General features: G+C 48.0%; 1 protein-coding gene across 2 annotated transcripts in view; it reads right to left on the reverse strand.

Moving 5' to 3' along the window:
- Window positions 1–5,458: 5,458 nt before the first annotated feature.
- Window positions 5,459–16,717, reverse strand: part of LOXHD1 (lipoxygenase homology PLAT domains 1) — a 310,109-nt gene continuing 298,850 nt past the window's right edge. For both annotated transcript variants that reach the window (XM_074952316.1, XM_074952317.1), the window contains 3 exons: window positions 15,183–15,321; window positions 10,944–11,105; window positions 5,459–5,975 (listed from right to left, as the gene is read on the reverse strand). In XM_074952316.1, coding sequence (XP_074808417.1) covers window positions 5,495–5,975; window positions 10,944–11,105; window positions 15,183–15,321 — 782 coding nt within the window. In that variant the 3' untranslated portion in view covers window positions 5,459–5,494. The remainder of the gene's footprint in view (window positions 5,976–10,943; window positions 11,106–15,182; window positions 15,322–16,717) is intronic.

Below are 16,717 nucleotides of genomic sequence, written 5' to 3' on the forward strand. Positions count from 1 at the left end.
AAATGTCATACTTTTCACAGCATGGGCACCCATTTAGGCCATCTAGGCACTTCTATATGGCCACATGCCTATACCATGGGAGCTCCTCCCAGATAGGTATAGCTTGTCCTCACAAAACACCCTTTGAGGGAGGGAAGTATATGGAACATGCTACAGGTGGGAAGCTGAGGAACCGGGAATTAAGTGACTTTCTCAAGGTCAACACAGGCCATCTGTGGTGGCGCTGAGAATGGACCCAGATTTTCTGAGTCCTAGTCTAGTGCCTGAACCACTTGACCTCCTTTCGTTCTATGAGGAGGCCAGTTCGGGCTTGTCATGTGTGTGTCCTTTGGTGACATGGCTACTTGATCACTCAATACTGGCCTGGAACCACCAACTGACTGGCCATATGCCCTCAGACAGCTGTCTGCCTGCCATGACTTGCAGCAACTGTCAGCCTGGGCCAAATTAAAAACAGTGGCACAGACATCAAATGTTTCTTAGCCTGAAAGTTGCTTGATTTATGTTTTAAAAACTGATCTTTATTTAAAAAAGCAAATCTTCTTGTCACTTACTCAGCACCAGAAACCTACCTTATGGACTGATCAGACTTAAATAAATAAATAATGTTTTTTGTCGGTTACCACCTGAAGCATAAGAAGATGATCATATATGTTCTATTGCAAAAATAAAAGCACAGAGTGAACGAAAATACTGAAATTCCCAAAGTGTCACTTTCACCAAGGAACTTGGGGCTAAAATAAAAAGCCCCGAGAACTGCGTTTTAGCATGGCACGTCTGCTATAACACAATGGCATCAATCGTACTGCTATAACACAAAGTGGCTTTTTTAAAAGTTATGCACAGTGGTTGTTTACTTCAAGGGGGAAAGAAACTTTTTAAAATTAAAAGGCAGATAGTAGAAAAATAGCCACCTTCTACTTCAGAGAATAGCTCTAGGCAACTTCACGGAAGATCTCGTTTGCTAGGTCATACGCCCCCCCCACTGCAGTTAAAGCGCTGACGTAGAACTCAGGAGAGTTAGATTGAACTCTGCCAGAGATTTGTGGGGTGACCTTAGGCAAATCACTTAAATCTCTCTGGCCCACAAGTCCCCATTTTTAAAATGGGGATAACACCACCTCTTTTCTCCCAACCTCTGCATGTTTAGACTGTAAACTCTTGGGGGGGAGGGATTATCTCTCACAATGTGTTTGTACAGGGACTAGCCCAATAGCCTAGCTCTGATCTCAGTTGAGGCTAACCTCATAGATTTTAATTCATAGATTTTTTTAAGGTCAGAAGGGACCACAGTGATCATCGAGTCTGACCACCTGCACTTCCGCTGTCACAGAATTCCATGCGTCATAATTTGGATAATAACTCCATGGGCGGCAGGGCTCTGGTAGTCCAGAGCATCTATAAATAACATACTACTGGTACTATGTGTGTGTGTGGGGGGGGGGGGGCGTGGGGAATAAAGCACACTTCTTAGCCCCTGGAGGAGATGATCAGGCAGCCAAGCCCTTCAAATGAACATGCCGAGGCTCCAGCCACTGCAGGCTAGTTTTGAATGCATGCTTAGGCTGAAACCTTTTACAAGAACGACAGCTTGCCCATGGTGACGGATGCCCGAGTCCCCAGAGAGCTGCGACCCAGCCGGCAGCAGCAGGACAAACGTCCTCAACGCTGCCCACAGTATAATCTCCTGTACGGAGTTGGTTAAACACGCTGTAACACCAGTGGCTTGCATTATAAAATTAGCAGGTCCCTAGGCTCGGCTCCTAGCTAGGCATAGCAGTGCCAGTGAAGCATGCCGGGTGTTCATTGGCACAGATGCTGGCCCTGGCTATTTCCATAGTAGGGTCTGATCCTCCAGCGAGCTCTCAATGCCCATCGTTTTGAATACTCCGTGCTTTGTAGCCTCAGGCCTGTAGCTGGAGGGAATAACGACAGTTATAGACAGAGTCTGAGAGTCAATCACTGTTATTATTCACATCAGTGAGTACTTGATCACTTATGCAGTTGATTATTAGGTAGATTTCAGTAACTCACTGTTCTCCAAAAACCACCATTTACCAGAAAGGTTTGGAAAATGAATTGATTTAAGCCATTTAACCCTAACCATCAGAGGAGTGAAGTTCTGGAACAGCCTTCCAAGAGAAGAGAAGCCTTCAAGGGAAGCAGTGGGGGCAAAAGACATATCTGGCTTCAAGACTAAGCTTATGGAAGGGATGATATGATGGACTAGCCTAATTTTGGCAATTAATTGATCTTCAACTATTAGCAGTAGCTATGCCCAATGGCCTGTGATGGGATGTTAAATGGGGCGGGATCTGAGTTACTACAGAGAATTCTTTCCTGGGTGTCTGGCTGGTGAGTCATGCTCAGGGTTTAGCTGATCGCCATATTTGGAGTCAGGAAGGAATTTTCCTCCAGGGCAGATTGGCAGAGGCCCTGGGGGCGGGGGGGGGGGGTTCGTCCTCTGCAGCATAGGGAACGGGGTCACTTGCTGGAGGATTCTTTCTGCACCTCGAAGTCTTTGAACCACGATTTGAGGACTTCAATAGTTCAGAGGTTTGTTACAGGAGTGGGTGGGTGAGATTCTTTGGCCTGTGTTGTATAGGAGGTCAGACTAGATGATCATAATGGTCCCTTCTGATCGTATAGTCTATGATTCTATGATTATCTGTTAACTGACGACACAGGGCTGAATGCACTCTAAAGGCTTGTCCACGCTACCAGCTGGATCGGCGGGCAGCGATAGATCCAGTGGGGGGGGGTGGGGGTGTCGATTTATCACGTCTAGTATAGATCAACTGCTGAGCACGCTCCCCTCAATTCTGGTACTCCACCAGAACAAGGGGCACAAGCAGAGTCGACAGGAGATTGTCAGCTGTTGACTTACCGCAGTGAAGACACCGTGGTAAGTAGATCTAAGTACGTCAACTTCAGCTACGCTAATCACGTAGCTGAAGTTGCGTATCTTACATTGACCCCACACGGTAGTGTAGACAAGCCCTATGAGGTACATTGGCTGGCGTCTACAGAAGAAGATCATGATGTAGGACCCCTGTAGTGTGAAATTTGCCCAGGGGAGAGTAGCTTGCAAAGGTACGGTGCCACTCCTTAGGATGGATTCCCCCATATTAGAAGAAAAATGCCTCACCGATACCAAAACATACCATTTAGTAGGCTCAGATAAGCTGGCCCATGTGGCACCTACTTTACTACAGCTACTGCATACGAGAGGAAGGATGGGCCAGTATTAAGGGACTGGCCTCGGCTGTAGGAGACATGGTGTCAGGTCCCTGCTCGATCATGGATTCCCTGTGTGGGAAAGTCACTTAAGAGCCTAAATATATTTGTGGCGCTGGGCCTTAGCTTCTCTGTTCCTCAGTTCTCCGTTTGTAAAATGGGGATAACAGTATTTCCAGACCTCCCAGGGCTGTTGTGAGGTTCTCAGATTGTACCTAAACTATCTACAGAGATACAAGCCGTGTAATGAGGCCGCTCAGGATCATGTATCCTGCCTCTGGTGTGGTAAACAAAAGAGAAATGGGGGAAGGGGGAGCTGGGAAAATACCCTAGCTCATTGAATCTGAAGAGCTGTTGGACCCTGGCTGTGATTAACAGCACCAGTCATCAGCAATTCGATGCAAAGCAAATCCACATGGCTCCCTGTCCCAGACTGAGATTCACTCGTTAACCCCTGGATTTACAGCTAATCGCCCTTTAAACCCCCAAGGCCCTGCAGGTAGGTAGAGCAGAGTATGGGACCACAAGGCTGCAGAGTGGATCTAAGACCAGACTCCTTGGTAAAGAAACAACTGAGACTACAGCCAGTCTTCAGCTGGAAAGGGCAGGAAGATGTTTCATAGGGGTAGCTTTGCCTAGCTAGCAGATTGGTGGGGAAGTGCTGAAGCCCTTGTGATCCTGGCTGGGATGCTAGGGATTGCTGCATCTGTAAGATCCTCTCCCCTTCCCCACTGAAACCCCCCCTTTGGTGCTCTGCAGGTTTCTGACTCCACAAGGGGTTGGCAGCTTGTGTAACTCACTGATGGCCAAATCAGGATTAATGTGTGCAGTTAGCCCCTGCTCAGATTGGGAACCCCTGTCCTGAGTGGGGAATGAAGAGGCACCTGCTGGCAGAGATGCCTATGGGAACACAACTCCTATTGGGAAGGAGGGTGGCCAGGAAGCAGTGTATGGAGCAAAGCAGACTGTATGGCACCTGCTCAAGATCTGCAGGTTTCTGGAGTCTTGAGTCTCCCCTTCCTCAGCTGGGCAAACTGTTCTTCCCGCCCTTGCCCCAAACAATGGTAGAACCAGGAGACCAGGACATACCCCGGGGGTGGAATCCTGGCCTCAATGATGTCAAGGGGAGTTTTGCCACGGAGTTCAATGGAGATAGTATGCACTCTCCTAGGTTGGTCGATGGGGTCCCAAAGATTTTTTTTAGAAATGTTCTTTTTGTTTTAAGTACAGAATTATTGGCTAGGAAATCTAATATAATCCGGCCAAATAGGTGAATTAAAGGGTATTAGGGATTGGGAAGCTCATGTGCTGGTGTGTCAGTTTTGACTCTGCCCATGAAACTATCCTTTTTTGAAAAGTCGAAATTGCAATACTTAAAAAACCCCCCATAAAATCAATGGCAGCTGCCTTTACAAGTGATTGCTATGCATGCCACACAGCGCAGAATGATGCTGAGATCGCTTTGAACACGTGCTCTTTGCTGCTTCCCTAAAGCAGAATTGATTATTGTTAAGTGTTTTGTTAATGTATTCAGCTGAATAGCACAAAATCATTATGTTGTTCAGTTCATAGCTATGATCTTGGAGCTGCTTAACACCTGTGCACTGGGGCCGATCCTCAGCCGCGGTAAACTGGTGTCGGTCCATTGAAATCAAAGGAGCTACGCCAATTCACACCAGCAGAGACCTGGCCTAGATGATTCACTTTCCTGCTGAAACTCCTGTTCAGAAAATCTTATCTGGGTTGTTGCTTTCAACTCTTCATTGCACATGTACACAAAAACAAATATACACACTCGAATATAGAGACGTTTAGTAGAAGTAGGTCAAAACTGGGACTGCTACAACCAACCCCCTTGATTATGTCAGCTTAATTGTTATTGCAGCCTCTTGTACTTTAAAAGAGGAGCCGGCCTGATCATCCGTTCTCTGTTGGTGTTTCCAGCCTTGGTAGTTGGGCACATAAAACCACACCCTTTGAGCCATAAATGAAGCGGATTTGATATGGATAATCAGTGGACCAGAAAAATTTTGCCATTCACATTTTTATATACACATTTAAAAAGTATGATTCTTTTTATAAAATGTTAATCCAGGGAGTATATATTCCTACTAAAATCGTTTCAATATAAAATACAATATTTTAAAAAGTAAAACATGATACAAAACGGTGTAAGAAGTGAGTAAGAAAAACCACTCTGCAGTGAATATAAATATCTTCATTGCAGCTCCTTTTAAAGGCTGCAGATGAATCCCTGTTAATATCTTGGAAATAATTCCCTCCAGGTCAAACCATCTCCTCTATTCCGGTCCAGCCACTTCCCACAAGGGAAAATCGTGGTCACCCCAGTAGCTGAATTGGTGATCTCCACCCTCTCCACTAACCAGCCGGTTGCTATGCCACTGTTGTCATGTTCAATCCGGACTTTTTTCAACTCCCCCAACTCCAGGGTTTCCAGGAAAAACCTATTGGTTTTGCCCCGTTCAAAGAGGTTCCGGAACTTCTGCTTGAGAGCACGCTTGCCCGAATCTCCATTTATTCCAAAGACGGTGATAAAGACATTGGCATCGGTCCCAGCTCCTTTTTCAGACCCTGTAACCACAATGACCTCATATTTGACTGGCACCAAGCTCCGGGCTTTGCTGGCAAAACTCTCTATGACCTTGGCACACTCAAAGACTTTGTAGTCACCCCTCTTGTTCCTCACTGGAATTTTTGCATTGCACTTGAAAAAATATCTGCCAAAGGAAAGTTAACAGTGTGTTAATAATATGGCCTTTTGCTTTGCATTATGAATGCCCAGGTATAATGGGGACAGGTGATTTAGAAATTCACCTACTACTAATGTTTCAACCTTGTATTTAGAATGAGAGGGACATATCCTTGCTTGGGACTTGAACTGAAGATTTTAGGATTTTAAAAAACAGCACTGCTCGGTGTGCTACAGGAAACTCTCTAAAGGACATAGCCAATTATTTTGCAAGTTTGAAATATGTAGCCTCCCTGGAAATACAAATTCCAGTCAGAGAAAGTCAGCTCAGCCCTTCAACCTTCCAGTTCTTCTACATTTCAGCATTACCCAGGGTAATACACTCGCCTTTGAACACGCCGAGCTGAAACAGCTGGCTTGAGTTACGCAGTATGTGTATGAACGCTTAAACTTTTTCTGAAGTTCAAAAGTCCCGTGGCAGCTGATTTTCCCCAAACCGTAACAATTTCCACTGCCCTCTTGCCCTCAGACAGCCCTGGCCTAATCACAGTGGAGGCAGCTCCTTTCACTTGTGCTTTTACTGGATTTTTTGGCGTAGGTGGTGCATAATGGAGGCTGAGCCTTCCCCCCAACCCTCCAGCCACCAAGGGGGAGGGGCAGTGGTGGATTTGGGACCCCCCCCCCGAAAAGTCTCCTCCCACCACGGCCCCAGGGCTGGAGGAGCTCCCCGCTGCGACTCTGGAGCTGAGGCGGGGGGCATAGAGCTTTTCCAGTCTCAGGGATGGGGGAGGAGTGAATGGGGGGGGTGGGAGAGGGTGGAGCCATGGGCGGGGTCACGGGCGGAAAGGGCAGAACAGGGGAGGGGCTCCAGGCTCGGTGCTTCAGCCAGGACCAGTGGGGGTTGGCTGACAGCAGCGAGTGGGGGCGGGGCTTCGGCCAGAAGAGGCGGGTCCTTAGCTGGAAGAGGTGGGCAGGGGGCTAGCCTCCCCAAGAGGAAGCTTTGCCTACCACCCACGTTTGATGGATATCATGGACTTATTCTGAAGGCTGTTGTAGCTGTAGGTGTGAGCGGCAACCCTGATAGAACGAGTGTTCAAATCCCACGCTTTCAAGCAGCTGGTTTAAATGACTTCAATCTTCCTAAACTGCACCTTGAGATTTGCCATCTCGTACATGCAACGTGGCAAGGGGAAGGGGCTTTCTAGCCGAACAGCCCCTCCTCGGATCACCGGTTGAAAACCTGTTTTGAGGCCGCCATGTTGCAGGTTTAGTGCTGCCCTCTGCTAGGCCAGGTACCACTGCAGAGCCGAGGGGAAGATTAGTGAGGGAGTTGTGTAAGGACAGGCGTGTTATGCTAGCACATTTAGTTAGGCATTAGGGCTGAAGATCAAAAACAACAGACCATGCTGCTCCCTATGCCTAGACCAGCTTAAAAATATCTTTCAGGCAGGGTCCTTGAGCCAAATTCTCTTCCAGTGCCAGCAGGTGCAGTGTCTGTTGAAGTCACTTTCAAGTCCCACTTTCATAGATTTTCAGGCCGGAAGGGACCATTATGATCATCATGTCTGGCTTCCTGCATCACAGAGGCTACAGAACCTCACACAGTAAATCCTGCATCAAGCCCGTAACTTTTATTTGAGCTGGAGCATTGCTTTTAAAAGGGCATCCAGTCTTGCTGTAAAGACTTTGAGTGATGGCGAATCCAACATGTCCCTAGATAACTGAAGTCACTCAACTTATGCCAGAATTGAATGTGGTGCCCTTGTCATCTTATTTGCCTGTCAAGTGTCATGTACGCTTACAGAGCTATAAAAATAATATCATAAATGGCTACTATCGGAGAGCCCAGCAGGGCAGGCAGGCTGCTGCTTTTGGATTTAAAACAAACAAACAAACGTAGGGGCAAGTTTTCAAAGTTAGGTGCATCATCTATGCTCTCACAAATCAAGGTGAAGTTCAACAATTACCACCATCTATGGGATGACAAGGAAGGGGCCAGAGGTGAGGGAGAACAGGAAAAGAGGGAATATTAAAGTCTGGGGCAGGAAGTATGTGTGTCCCCACTCTCCTCGTTTATAACTCTTAGCTCATCCTGAGCAGACAAAGGAAGCAGCAAGCACTGAAATATGTACCAGATGCTGAAAACCCTTCACTCCACTGGAATGCCCCTGGCGATGTAGAGGAAGCACATAACATACTCATAAATTACTGTGTGTCTGGTAATCAGCCAGAGGTTTGGACACTGGGCTTTTAATGAGGTATTTTATTTGCAATGATGCAAGTCATTTCCACCTGAGTTTCCTCCCTCTCCTGTCCAAACGGCAGTAGGCACTCCCTCAAGGAATTCAGCTGGACTGCATTATGCACCAGTAAAATTAAGACCTGAAGAAAGGGCTGCTTCAGCACCATAGTGTTACCATATTTCTTAAGGTCTTACAACATTTCTAATGCATCTGAAACCACAGAAATATCTGCCCATGTTTGGAAAGGAGTTTTGTACCTGGGAGGGTCTGATGAGAATAAATCCTGAAGCCCTTATTCAGGGGTGGGAACGTACTTCCCAGTGAGAGCTTTTTTAACTCTCTCACAACTGCAGAGTAGCCAGCTCTTGGGATTTTTATTGTGAATTTTGTCATATTCTGAGTTTTCCTTAAAACCTCGGCTGGGGGAATTGTCTCATTAGGTGAGAATCTCAGCTTTCTTTCTTTCTTGTAAATTTCTACCCCTCAGCGTTGCAGAGAAAAGCTTGAAAACATGACCCAATTGTACGCCAATGGCTCTAAAACCAAAAGGCAAAGGAAAAGAACCGAAATGTATTATTTAAAATAAAATCATGACTGTTAAGTCAATCTTTTAAATTTGTCTGGGTTCTTTTTTGGGGAGGGTGGAGGGGAAACGGGGGTCCTCCACTCATCATTTTTGAACCTGTGGGATAGGCAATACTGAAGGCTTGATCCAGCAATGTGGAGCAGCTGTGGCTAGATAGGGTTGTGGTTATGGAGAACATGCAAGAAGGCAGGGTTCTGGGCAGAATGGGCTGTGACATGCTGCAACTTACTGCAGAATCTTTTTGCGTTGTACTATGTCATTTTAAATAAAAGACTAGAATTGTGCCTTAAAAAGACCTCTGCCCCCCTGTGGGGCCACACTGGTTTCAATGAGGCTCTTCAGATGCACAATAGCCTCGAGCATGTGGCTGTGATTGCAGGGTCGGGCGTTAAGAGTCGCAGGTTTCCCCTGATTGCGAGACAAGAATATGACTGACTGAGTTTTCATTCTGCAAATATTAACATGGCCCTTCTACAGGCTGATTTGATTTAGCCGTTGATTAATTTGCTGGAAGAGACACTTAACATCAAAATCTCACGTCAAGGATTTCTTTTTAAACACTAAACTGTCTCAGCAGGAATGAAACCCTTAAAGTTAAATACTTTAACGGTAGTGGAAATATCGCAGAGAAGAAAAGGAATCCATTAATAGTTTGGATGTGCTTGCTTAGCTATTTTGGCCCAAGATTGACAGCTATTAGGTATTTGCTCTTTGGATGACCATTCTTTTCCTTTTCCTGCCTAGTCTCCATGCTAGCAGCTCGTTAATGCTGCATGAACATGAAGGGCTCAGGCTGACGGGGTCAGGGAGTTGAAGTGCTGAGAGGTTAGCCGATCACACGAGTTTACCAAGATGATTTGAAGTCTCTTGAAAATTTCCGCCATCTCCAAACCAGAGAATAAAAATATCTTTTGGTTTTTGTGACAGGGTATACTAGGCCTTTGTGGCCCCCTCCTGGAGGCCCCATAACCCTGCCCTAGGAAAGGAGCAGCGAGGGTGGATCCTGGATATGCCTAGTGAGGCTGCATGGAAGCAGCCAATCAGAGCCAAGCAGACTCAGATAAAAGGCACTGCAGGATGCAAACAGGTCAGTCCCTAGCTGGAACTAGAGGGGGCAAGGTGGGGTGCTTCTCTCTGGCCTTAGGAGCTTACAGGATAGACAGAGTCTGTTACTGGCTGCATTTGCTTAGCTGGGTTTGCAGGGAGTGAGGACATAGCACCTTAATCCTGAGATAAGGGTGAAGCTAAAAGGGAACAGGTAGGAAAAGGCCAAGGAAAGAAGTGGCAGCTAATTGAAATTGAGCAATATGTTGTGGCGGTTCATAGGGTCACTGGGTTGGAACCTGGAGTATTGGGCGGGCCTGGGTTCTGCTACTGGCTAGAAGTAAAGTGGTGTAAACCCCACAAAGTGGGCAGGACTGAGTTAGGAGCCCAAAGAAAGGGCGGAAGGCACCTACTAAGGGCAGACAGACTGTTTATCTATCAGATGGTATATACCCCAGAAGGTGTTCATCTGGATTTAGTGACTTGGCTGGAGAGCCAAGCCTCAGAAGACCTGCCAAGCAAGTCTATCCATACTGCATACAGCAGCAGGAGGCACTGAAGAGGTATATCTCCCTTGTTATACTTTTGTAGATGATGCCTTTTGGATCCAAGGATTCCTACTGGAACCATCCCACAATGCAAAGGGAGTCAAATCTGAGGTTTCTCCCATGTTGAATACTGACATGCCTGAATGTCCTTTTCAGAGAAGCAGTTTAGAGGCCAATCTTTGAAAAGTGGCCCACAGAATCTAAATGACTAGGTCTAGATTTTCAATGAGTTTAGGAGTGCAGGGTTTTGGTTTTTTTTGCAAAATACATGCTGATTATTTTTATGATTGTGCATCCATCTGCACATGCAAATACTTTGCACCAGAAACATGGAAACCATGCATGCAAATTAGACTTGTCTGCGGCAGCTCTTAAATGTTTTAAATATCTTGCCCTTAGTTTTTAAAACATGCTAAGAATTTTTAAGGCTCAACATGTATGGCTAGGAAAGGTTAACTATGAAGAACCTCAGAAATATGGTTACAATACTATTTAAATCTCCCAGGCCATTATGCCTTTAGCTCCTGGAGTTCTTTATTGCACACTGTATGTCTGTTTTGATGGAAGCAACTTACTTGTTGCAAAGTTCCATCTCTGTTATGATTATCTCTCGGACATACCAGTACACATCAGCTTTTGTGGTTGACTTCCTTCCATCTTTTGGACAGTGACCAACACAAATGGCTGCAATATCACCAACATTTTTTGAAGAAAACAGAAATTTGTCTGTTGCTCCTCTGCAGGAAACATAGAAGAGTTTCAATTAACATCCTGGAGACTGGCAATGACTTGTGTCATGTTGGCATTAAGTAATTTGCGCATGGCTATGAAAGATATAAAACAAACCTTCATTTAAAGTCATTTGATTTAACCCATAATTATTTAACACAAAGTATAATTTCCGTATTTAAATTCAGTATTTTTCCTGGTTAGGGTGACACTTTAAATTACTACCACTAGGACCTTCCAGGGTATGTTTGAGCTAATTCACATCCAAAATCAATTTGCCTTGTTATAGGGAAAGCTAAAGAATGACTTATTTTCCCCTAAAGCATTCATTCTTTTTCTTGACAGATACTGTATCTGTTGTACATCTACTAATCATAGCTGCTTTTAAAACCACTAATCAAACTATCCCTCCTGCTTTTAAGCTGTTGTTAAGATGGACTTTTAAGAACAATGTATCTCTGTCAAACATTTGGCCAAGTCTTCTGTTGTGTATCCTGTGTATCTTTAGTAGCTGACTTATTGGATTAGACCAGTGGTTCTCAACCCCTGGCCCAATTAGCACACAGCTGCGGCCCAGCTGTGTGCTAACAAAAATTCAAAATTTGCTGCTCTAGTCTGGCAGAGGGCGGAGCTGGCTGAGGGGGAGAGGGCGTAAGGCAGCCTGCAGGAGTGTTCCTACCAGCAGGGGGCTGGTGAGTGCTGCAGGGGGAACAGGGGTCAGGAGAGTGGGTCTCTGGGCAGGTTTGCAGGGGGCGGGCTCTGGGCAGTGAGGGGGTTGGGCACTGGAAACTAGGGGTTTGCAGGGGTGCTGCTGCACTCCCAGGTTTTAGGTGGGGCTCCGCTCCCGGCCCAGTGACTTGGGTCTGGCTGCCGGCTGCCTGGCCCTGTGTGGTGGGTCGGGCTGGTGGGTTCCAGCCCCGTGCTGCAGGATCCCCGGTCTGGCTGCCTGGACCAACATGGCAGATCCGGGTCCCAGCTGTCCAGCTCTGTGCCCAGGGCTCCACGCCTGGTCCCACTCTGTGGAGGCGTCTCTGGGTAGGGGGGGTGCTGGACATGGGTGACTGTGTGTGGGGTTTTGCGGGGGCGGGAGAGGGCGCTATGGTTCTCAGCCTGTGGTCTGTGTAATACATTGTGGGCCGCATACGCAGCCCGCTATGATAAACAGGTTGAGAACCCCTGGATTGGAGTCTGTCATGGAGGTTACGGAAGTCACGGATTCCGTGACTTTCCAGGACCTCCATGACTTCTGCAGCCGCGGGTGCCTGAGCAGCTTGGGCAGCTCCTGGGCCAGCTACACCGGCCGCTGCTGGGGCAGTCTCGGGCCACCCCATCCCCAGCAGCAGCAGTAGGGGTCCTGGGCTGTGTGCCACCAGTCCCTCTCCCCAGCAGCTGCAGATTCCCAGGCTACATGCCATGCGCCCACCCCAGCACCCAAGATTTAGTCAGGGGTGTGTGGTACAAGTCATGGACAGGTCACGGGCCATGACTTTTTGTTTACTGACCGTGATCTGTCCATGACTTGTACTATATACCCCTGACTAAAACGTAGCCTTAACTAGTAGTTCATCCAGTTGTCGGCCTCCAACAGTAAACAATGTTTAATACTTCAGAGGAAGGAATCCTAGCCCCATTATACCCCTGGCCAACTGTGTAAATAGAGGAGGTTCCTTCCTGACCACCATAGACAATCTGCTTATTCCGTGAAATAAGAGAGTTGTTTCTTTTTATTGCAGTCCTATCCTATCCTTCCCCAAACTTTGCCAAACCGCTTCATACCAGGAGCACGGCACTGTTTAACAGATGGAGGTTTCCTCGTATCATGGCTGTTTGCTGTTGGGTCACTGATGTTTAAAATAGCTATATACACATTGATGCCATTAATATTAGAGTCCAATTTACTTAAAAGTTTGCCTGCCTTGGAAGAAAGTCTCTTGAGTTCCTGACAGAGAAACACTCCCTCCCTCCACAACAAACTGGCTACTCTAATATTCTTTGTGGTCTACGGGCAGCATACTGTGTACAGTATCCATAAACAAAAACAGCACAAAACCTATCTCATGCACACTAAAAACTAGAGGGGTTTGACCAGTTCTGAGTGTGTTCAGGTGTAGATTTCAAATGTGGAAGAGGGACTCTCATTCATTTCCTCTACATGAAGGTGCCCCCAGCCAGTCTATACACTACACATAATAGTGCCCATTCATATCTGCAGTATAAAGCTTTCTTTCATCATTTCTCTCTTTGCTTTTCTTGCACCCAGGACCTAAAGCAGAGATCTCTCATTCCTAAACAGGGGTGAAAGTAAGTTAGAGGACTTACTGGTACGCAGGAGTCCTGAGCAGGGGGTGTGGCCTCAACCAGAAGAGGCAGGGCCTTAAATCCCCGGGCCCTTTAAATCTTGATTTAAAGGGTCAGGGCTCCAGCTGCAGTATCATAGAATCATAGAATATCAGGGTTGGAAGGGACCTCAGGAGGTCATCTAGTCCACCCCCCGGCTCAAAGCAGGACTGATCCCCAATTAAATCAGTGGCGGCTGGGAGCCCGGGGCCCTTTAAATCACCCCCGAGCTACCAGCTGCAGAGGCGGCTGGGAGCCCCGGGGTTTGGGGGAGATTTAAAGGGCCCAGGGCTCCAGCTGCCGCTACCACAGCGGAGCCATGGGCCCTTTAAATCACTGAGGAGCCCTGGGGGCTCCCGGCTGCCACCGCTACCCCGGGGCTCTGGGCTCTGGCAGAGCTTTAAAGGGCCTGGGGCTCTGCTGTGGTAGCAGCTGCCGGAGCCCCGAGCCCTTTAAATCCCTGCCTGAGCCCTGCTGCCCGAGCCCTAGGGTAGCGGTGGCCGGGCTCCATCGGGGATTTAAAGGGCCCATGGGCTCCAGCCACCGCTACCACCCCGGCCCTTTAAATGCCTGCCGGAGCCCACCGCCACTACCCCAGGGCTTTGGCAGCAGGGCTCTGGCAGGGATTTAAAGGGCCGGGGCAGTAGGGGTGGCTGGAGCTCTGGGGCTCTTTAAATCCCCGCCAGAGCCCCCCCACCCATCCCTACCTCAGGGCTCGGGCAGCAGGGCTCAGGTGGGGATTTAAAGGGATTGGGGCTCCAGCCCCCGCTACCGCCCCGGCCCTTTAAATTTCCAGAGCCCCCCCACCCCTGCCCCAGGGCTTCGGCAGCAGGGCTTAGGCAGGGATTTAAAGGGCCCCGGGAGGGTAGCGGGGGCTGGAGCTCCGGGGCCCTTTAAATCCCTGCCTAAGCCCTGCTGCCGAAGCCCTGGGGTAGGGGTGGGGGGGGGGCCTCTGGCAGGGATTTAAAGAGCCCCAGAGCTCCAGCCACCCCTACTGCCCCAGCCCTTTAAATCCCTGCCGGAGCCCTGCTTCCAAAGCCCTGGGGTAGCGGTGGTGGGGCTCCGGCGGGTATTTAAAGGGCCAGGATGGTAGCAGCGGCTGGAGCCCCGGGCTCTTTAAATCACTGAGGAGCCCTGGGGGCTCCCGGCTGCCACCGCTACCCCAGGGCTCTGGGCTCTGGCAGAGCTTTAAAGGGCCTGGGGCTCCGCTGTGGTAGCAGCTGCCGGAGCGAACCGGCTTACTTTCACCTCTGTTCCTAAACCAAAGATTTGGAATGTCAGGTCAGATCTAAACAGCACTGACAACATTTAGCCTGGAATTATTTTTACTCTTCCACCACAGCAACCTTCTGTCAGAGATGTTAAAAACACCTCTCTCTCAGATGAGTTCTTCCACAGCTCCTCCCAGCTGAGCCTGTTGGGGTTCCCTTTAGGCTCATCTGGCAAACCCCTGAACTATCAGGACCCTTGTTTAAGTTTTGAAGGACATGCGCATACATACATGTACGAGTCCAATCCCCAGATGGACATTTCTGCTCATTCTTAAACTTGGACTGCTGAGACAAATGTTACTACTTTCTTCCACTTTATTGCCCATTGTATCTTTTGGAAAGGAAAGTAAGAAATGGTCTGACACTCCTAATGCCGCTCCATGAATCCTCCAGAGGGAAGGAGGAGGGGCCTTTGTAAGAGAGACACAGCTGGTGACATTCCCTTCCTGTTCACCCATCAAGGCCTATCTCACCTACCTTGTGAATTTCCTTTTTTTGGAGGCGTTTTCCAGAAGGAATTCTTTTGAGCGTCCCTTCTTTCCTTCTAAGATGATCCAGATGTTTTCCTTGGTTTCTGCATCCTCTGTGTCACTTGTCACTGTGACAATTTCATAGGCTTCCAAGGCAAAATTAAAGCACAAAATTAAATAGCCAGAGCAGATGCAATCAATGACAATGGCCAGACAGAGACTTGACTATTGGACTGTCACTATGGCCTTCAGATAATGGAAACTTTGCCATTGACTCCTGTGGGGCCAACATTTCACCCCAGGGAAGGAATAAACAGAAAACAGAATAGGCTTTGGCGGATCAATGAGCAGCAGTGCCTGGGGCTACTCTTGAGTGGCTCTCCTCTTTCAGAGAACTCAAAGGGCAGTTGTGAGCAGCTGTCCCTCTGCCCTGATGGCAGGTGTGCTGCAGCGGTTGATATTATTCCCTCTCTGGCGCAACCTGGCTATGAGGCCACTAGGAAGGTTAGTGAGGAGACAGAGGCTGCAGTACAGTCAGTATGCTGATGACAGCTGTGTCTCCATCATGTCTCACCTGGCCGGAGCAGGGGGACGAATAATCTTGTGCCTAGATGAAAGTGCGGCTTGGATGAGAACTAACTGGATGCAATTCCATCAAGACTGAGACCATGTTGGTGGGTCGTGGAAGCCGCTGAGGAGCTGGCAGAATTTATATGGACACCCCTCACTGGGGGAGTGCAACCACCATTTTGTGAAACAGGTGTGCACTTCATATGTGTGTATACGGGGGCGGGGTATTAGGCCGTGGGCAGCTCCTACATGCCCAGGCAATGGCTGTAGCCAAGAGTGCTCTCTTCCATCTCTGCCTGGCAAAATGACGTACAACCTTCTCTCTCCCGTGGGAATCCTCTCACAATTATCCATTCCTCGACCACCTCATAATTAAACTGCTGTAAGGTGCTCCCCATGGGGTTATACCTTGGGACCAGGAAGCAGCGGCTGGTGCATAATGCCGTAGCCTGCTTATTAAGGGGAGTTACACATCAGGAGCGCTTTAGATCAGTGTTCTGTAATCTGCACTGGCTTTCAGTAGGCTTCCAGGTAGAATTCAAGGTGTCGGTTTTAAATTATAAAGCCCTAACTGGTTTTGGACCTGGTACCATGAGAGATCACCTCTCGATCTGTCATAAGCCGCCATGGATGAGATCCACAGAGGCGCCTTCAGTACAAACAAGAAGGAGCTGCTGACAAGGCATTCTCTAGGAGGGTTCCATAATGTTGGAACTTGCTCCCTCACTGGTCTGCCAGAGCTTGGATTTGTTAACTTCCTGAGCATGCTTCAAAGCTCATCTTCCCTCCACCCCCTGTACTTTGTTTAGTCTGCTGAGGAAGGGATTGATTGAGAAGGGTGTATTTTTGAGGAGAGTGTATTTTTATATTGTAACTTATATTGTATTCCATTCTGGTTTAAAACCATAAGAACGGCCATACTGGGTCAGACCAATGGTCCGTCTTCTAGTCCAGTATCCTGCCTTGCGACAC

This window comes from Natator depressus, chromosome 5 (assembly GCF_965152275.1).
Source record: "Natator depressus isolate rNatDep1 chromosome 5, rNatDep2.hap1, whole genome shotgun sequence".
Classification (NCBI taxonomy): domain Eukaryota; kingdom Metazoa; phylum Chordata; order Testudines; family Cheloniidae; genus Natator; species Natator depressus.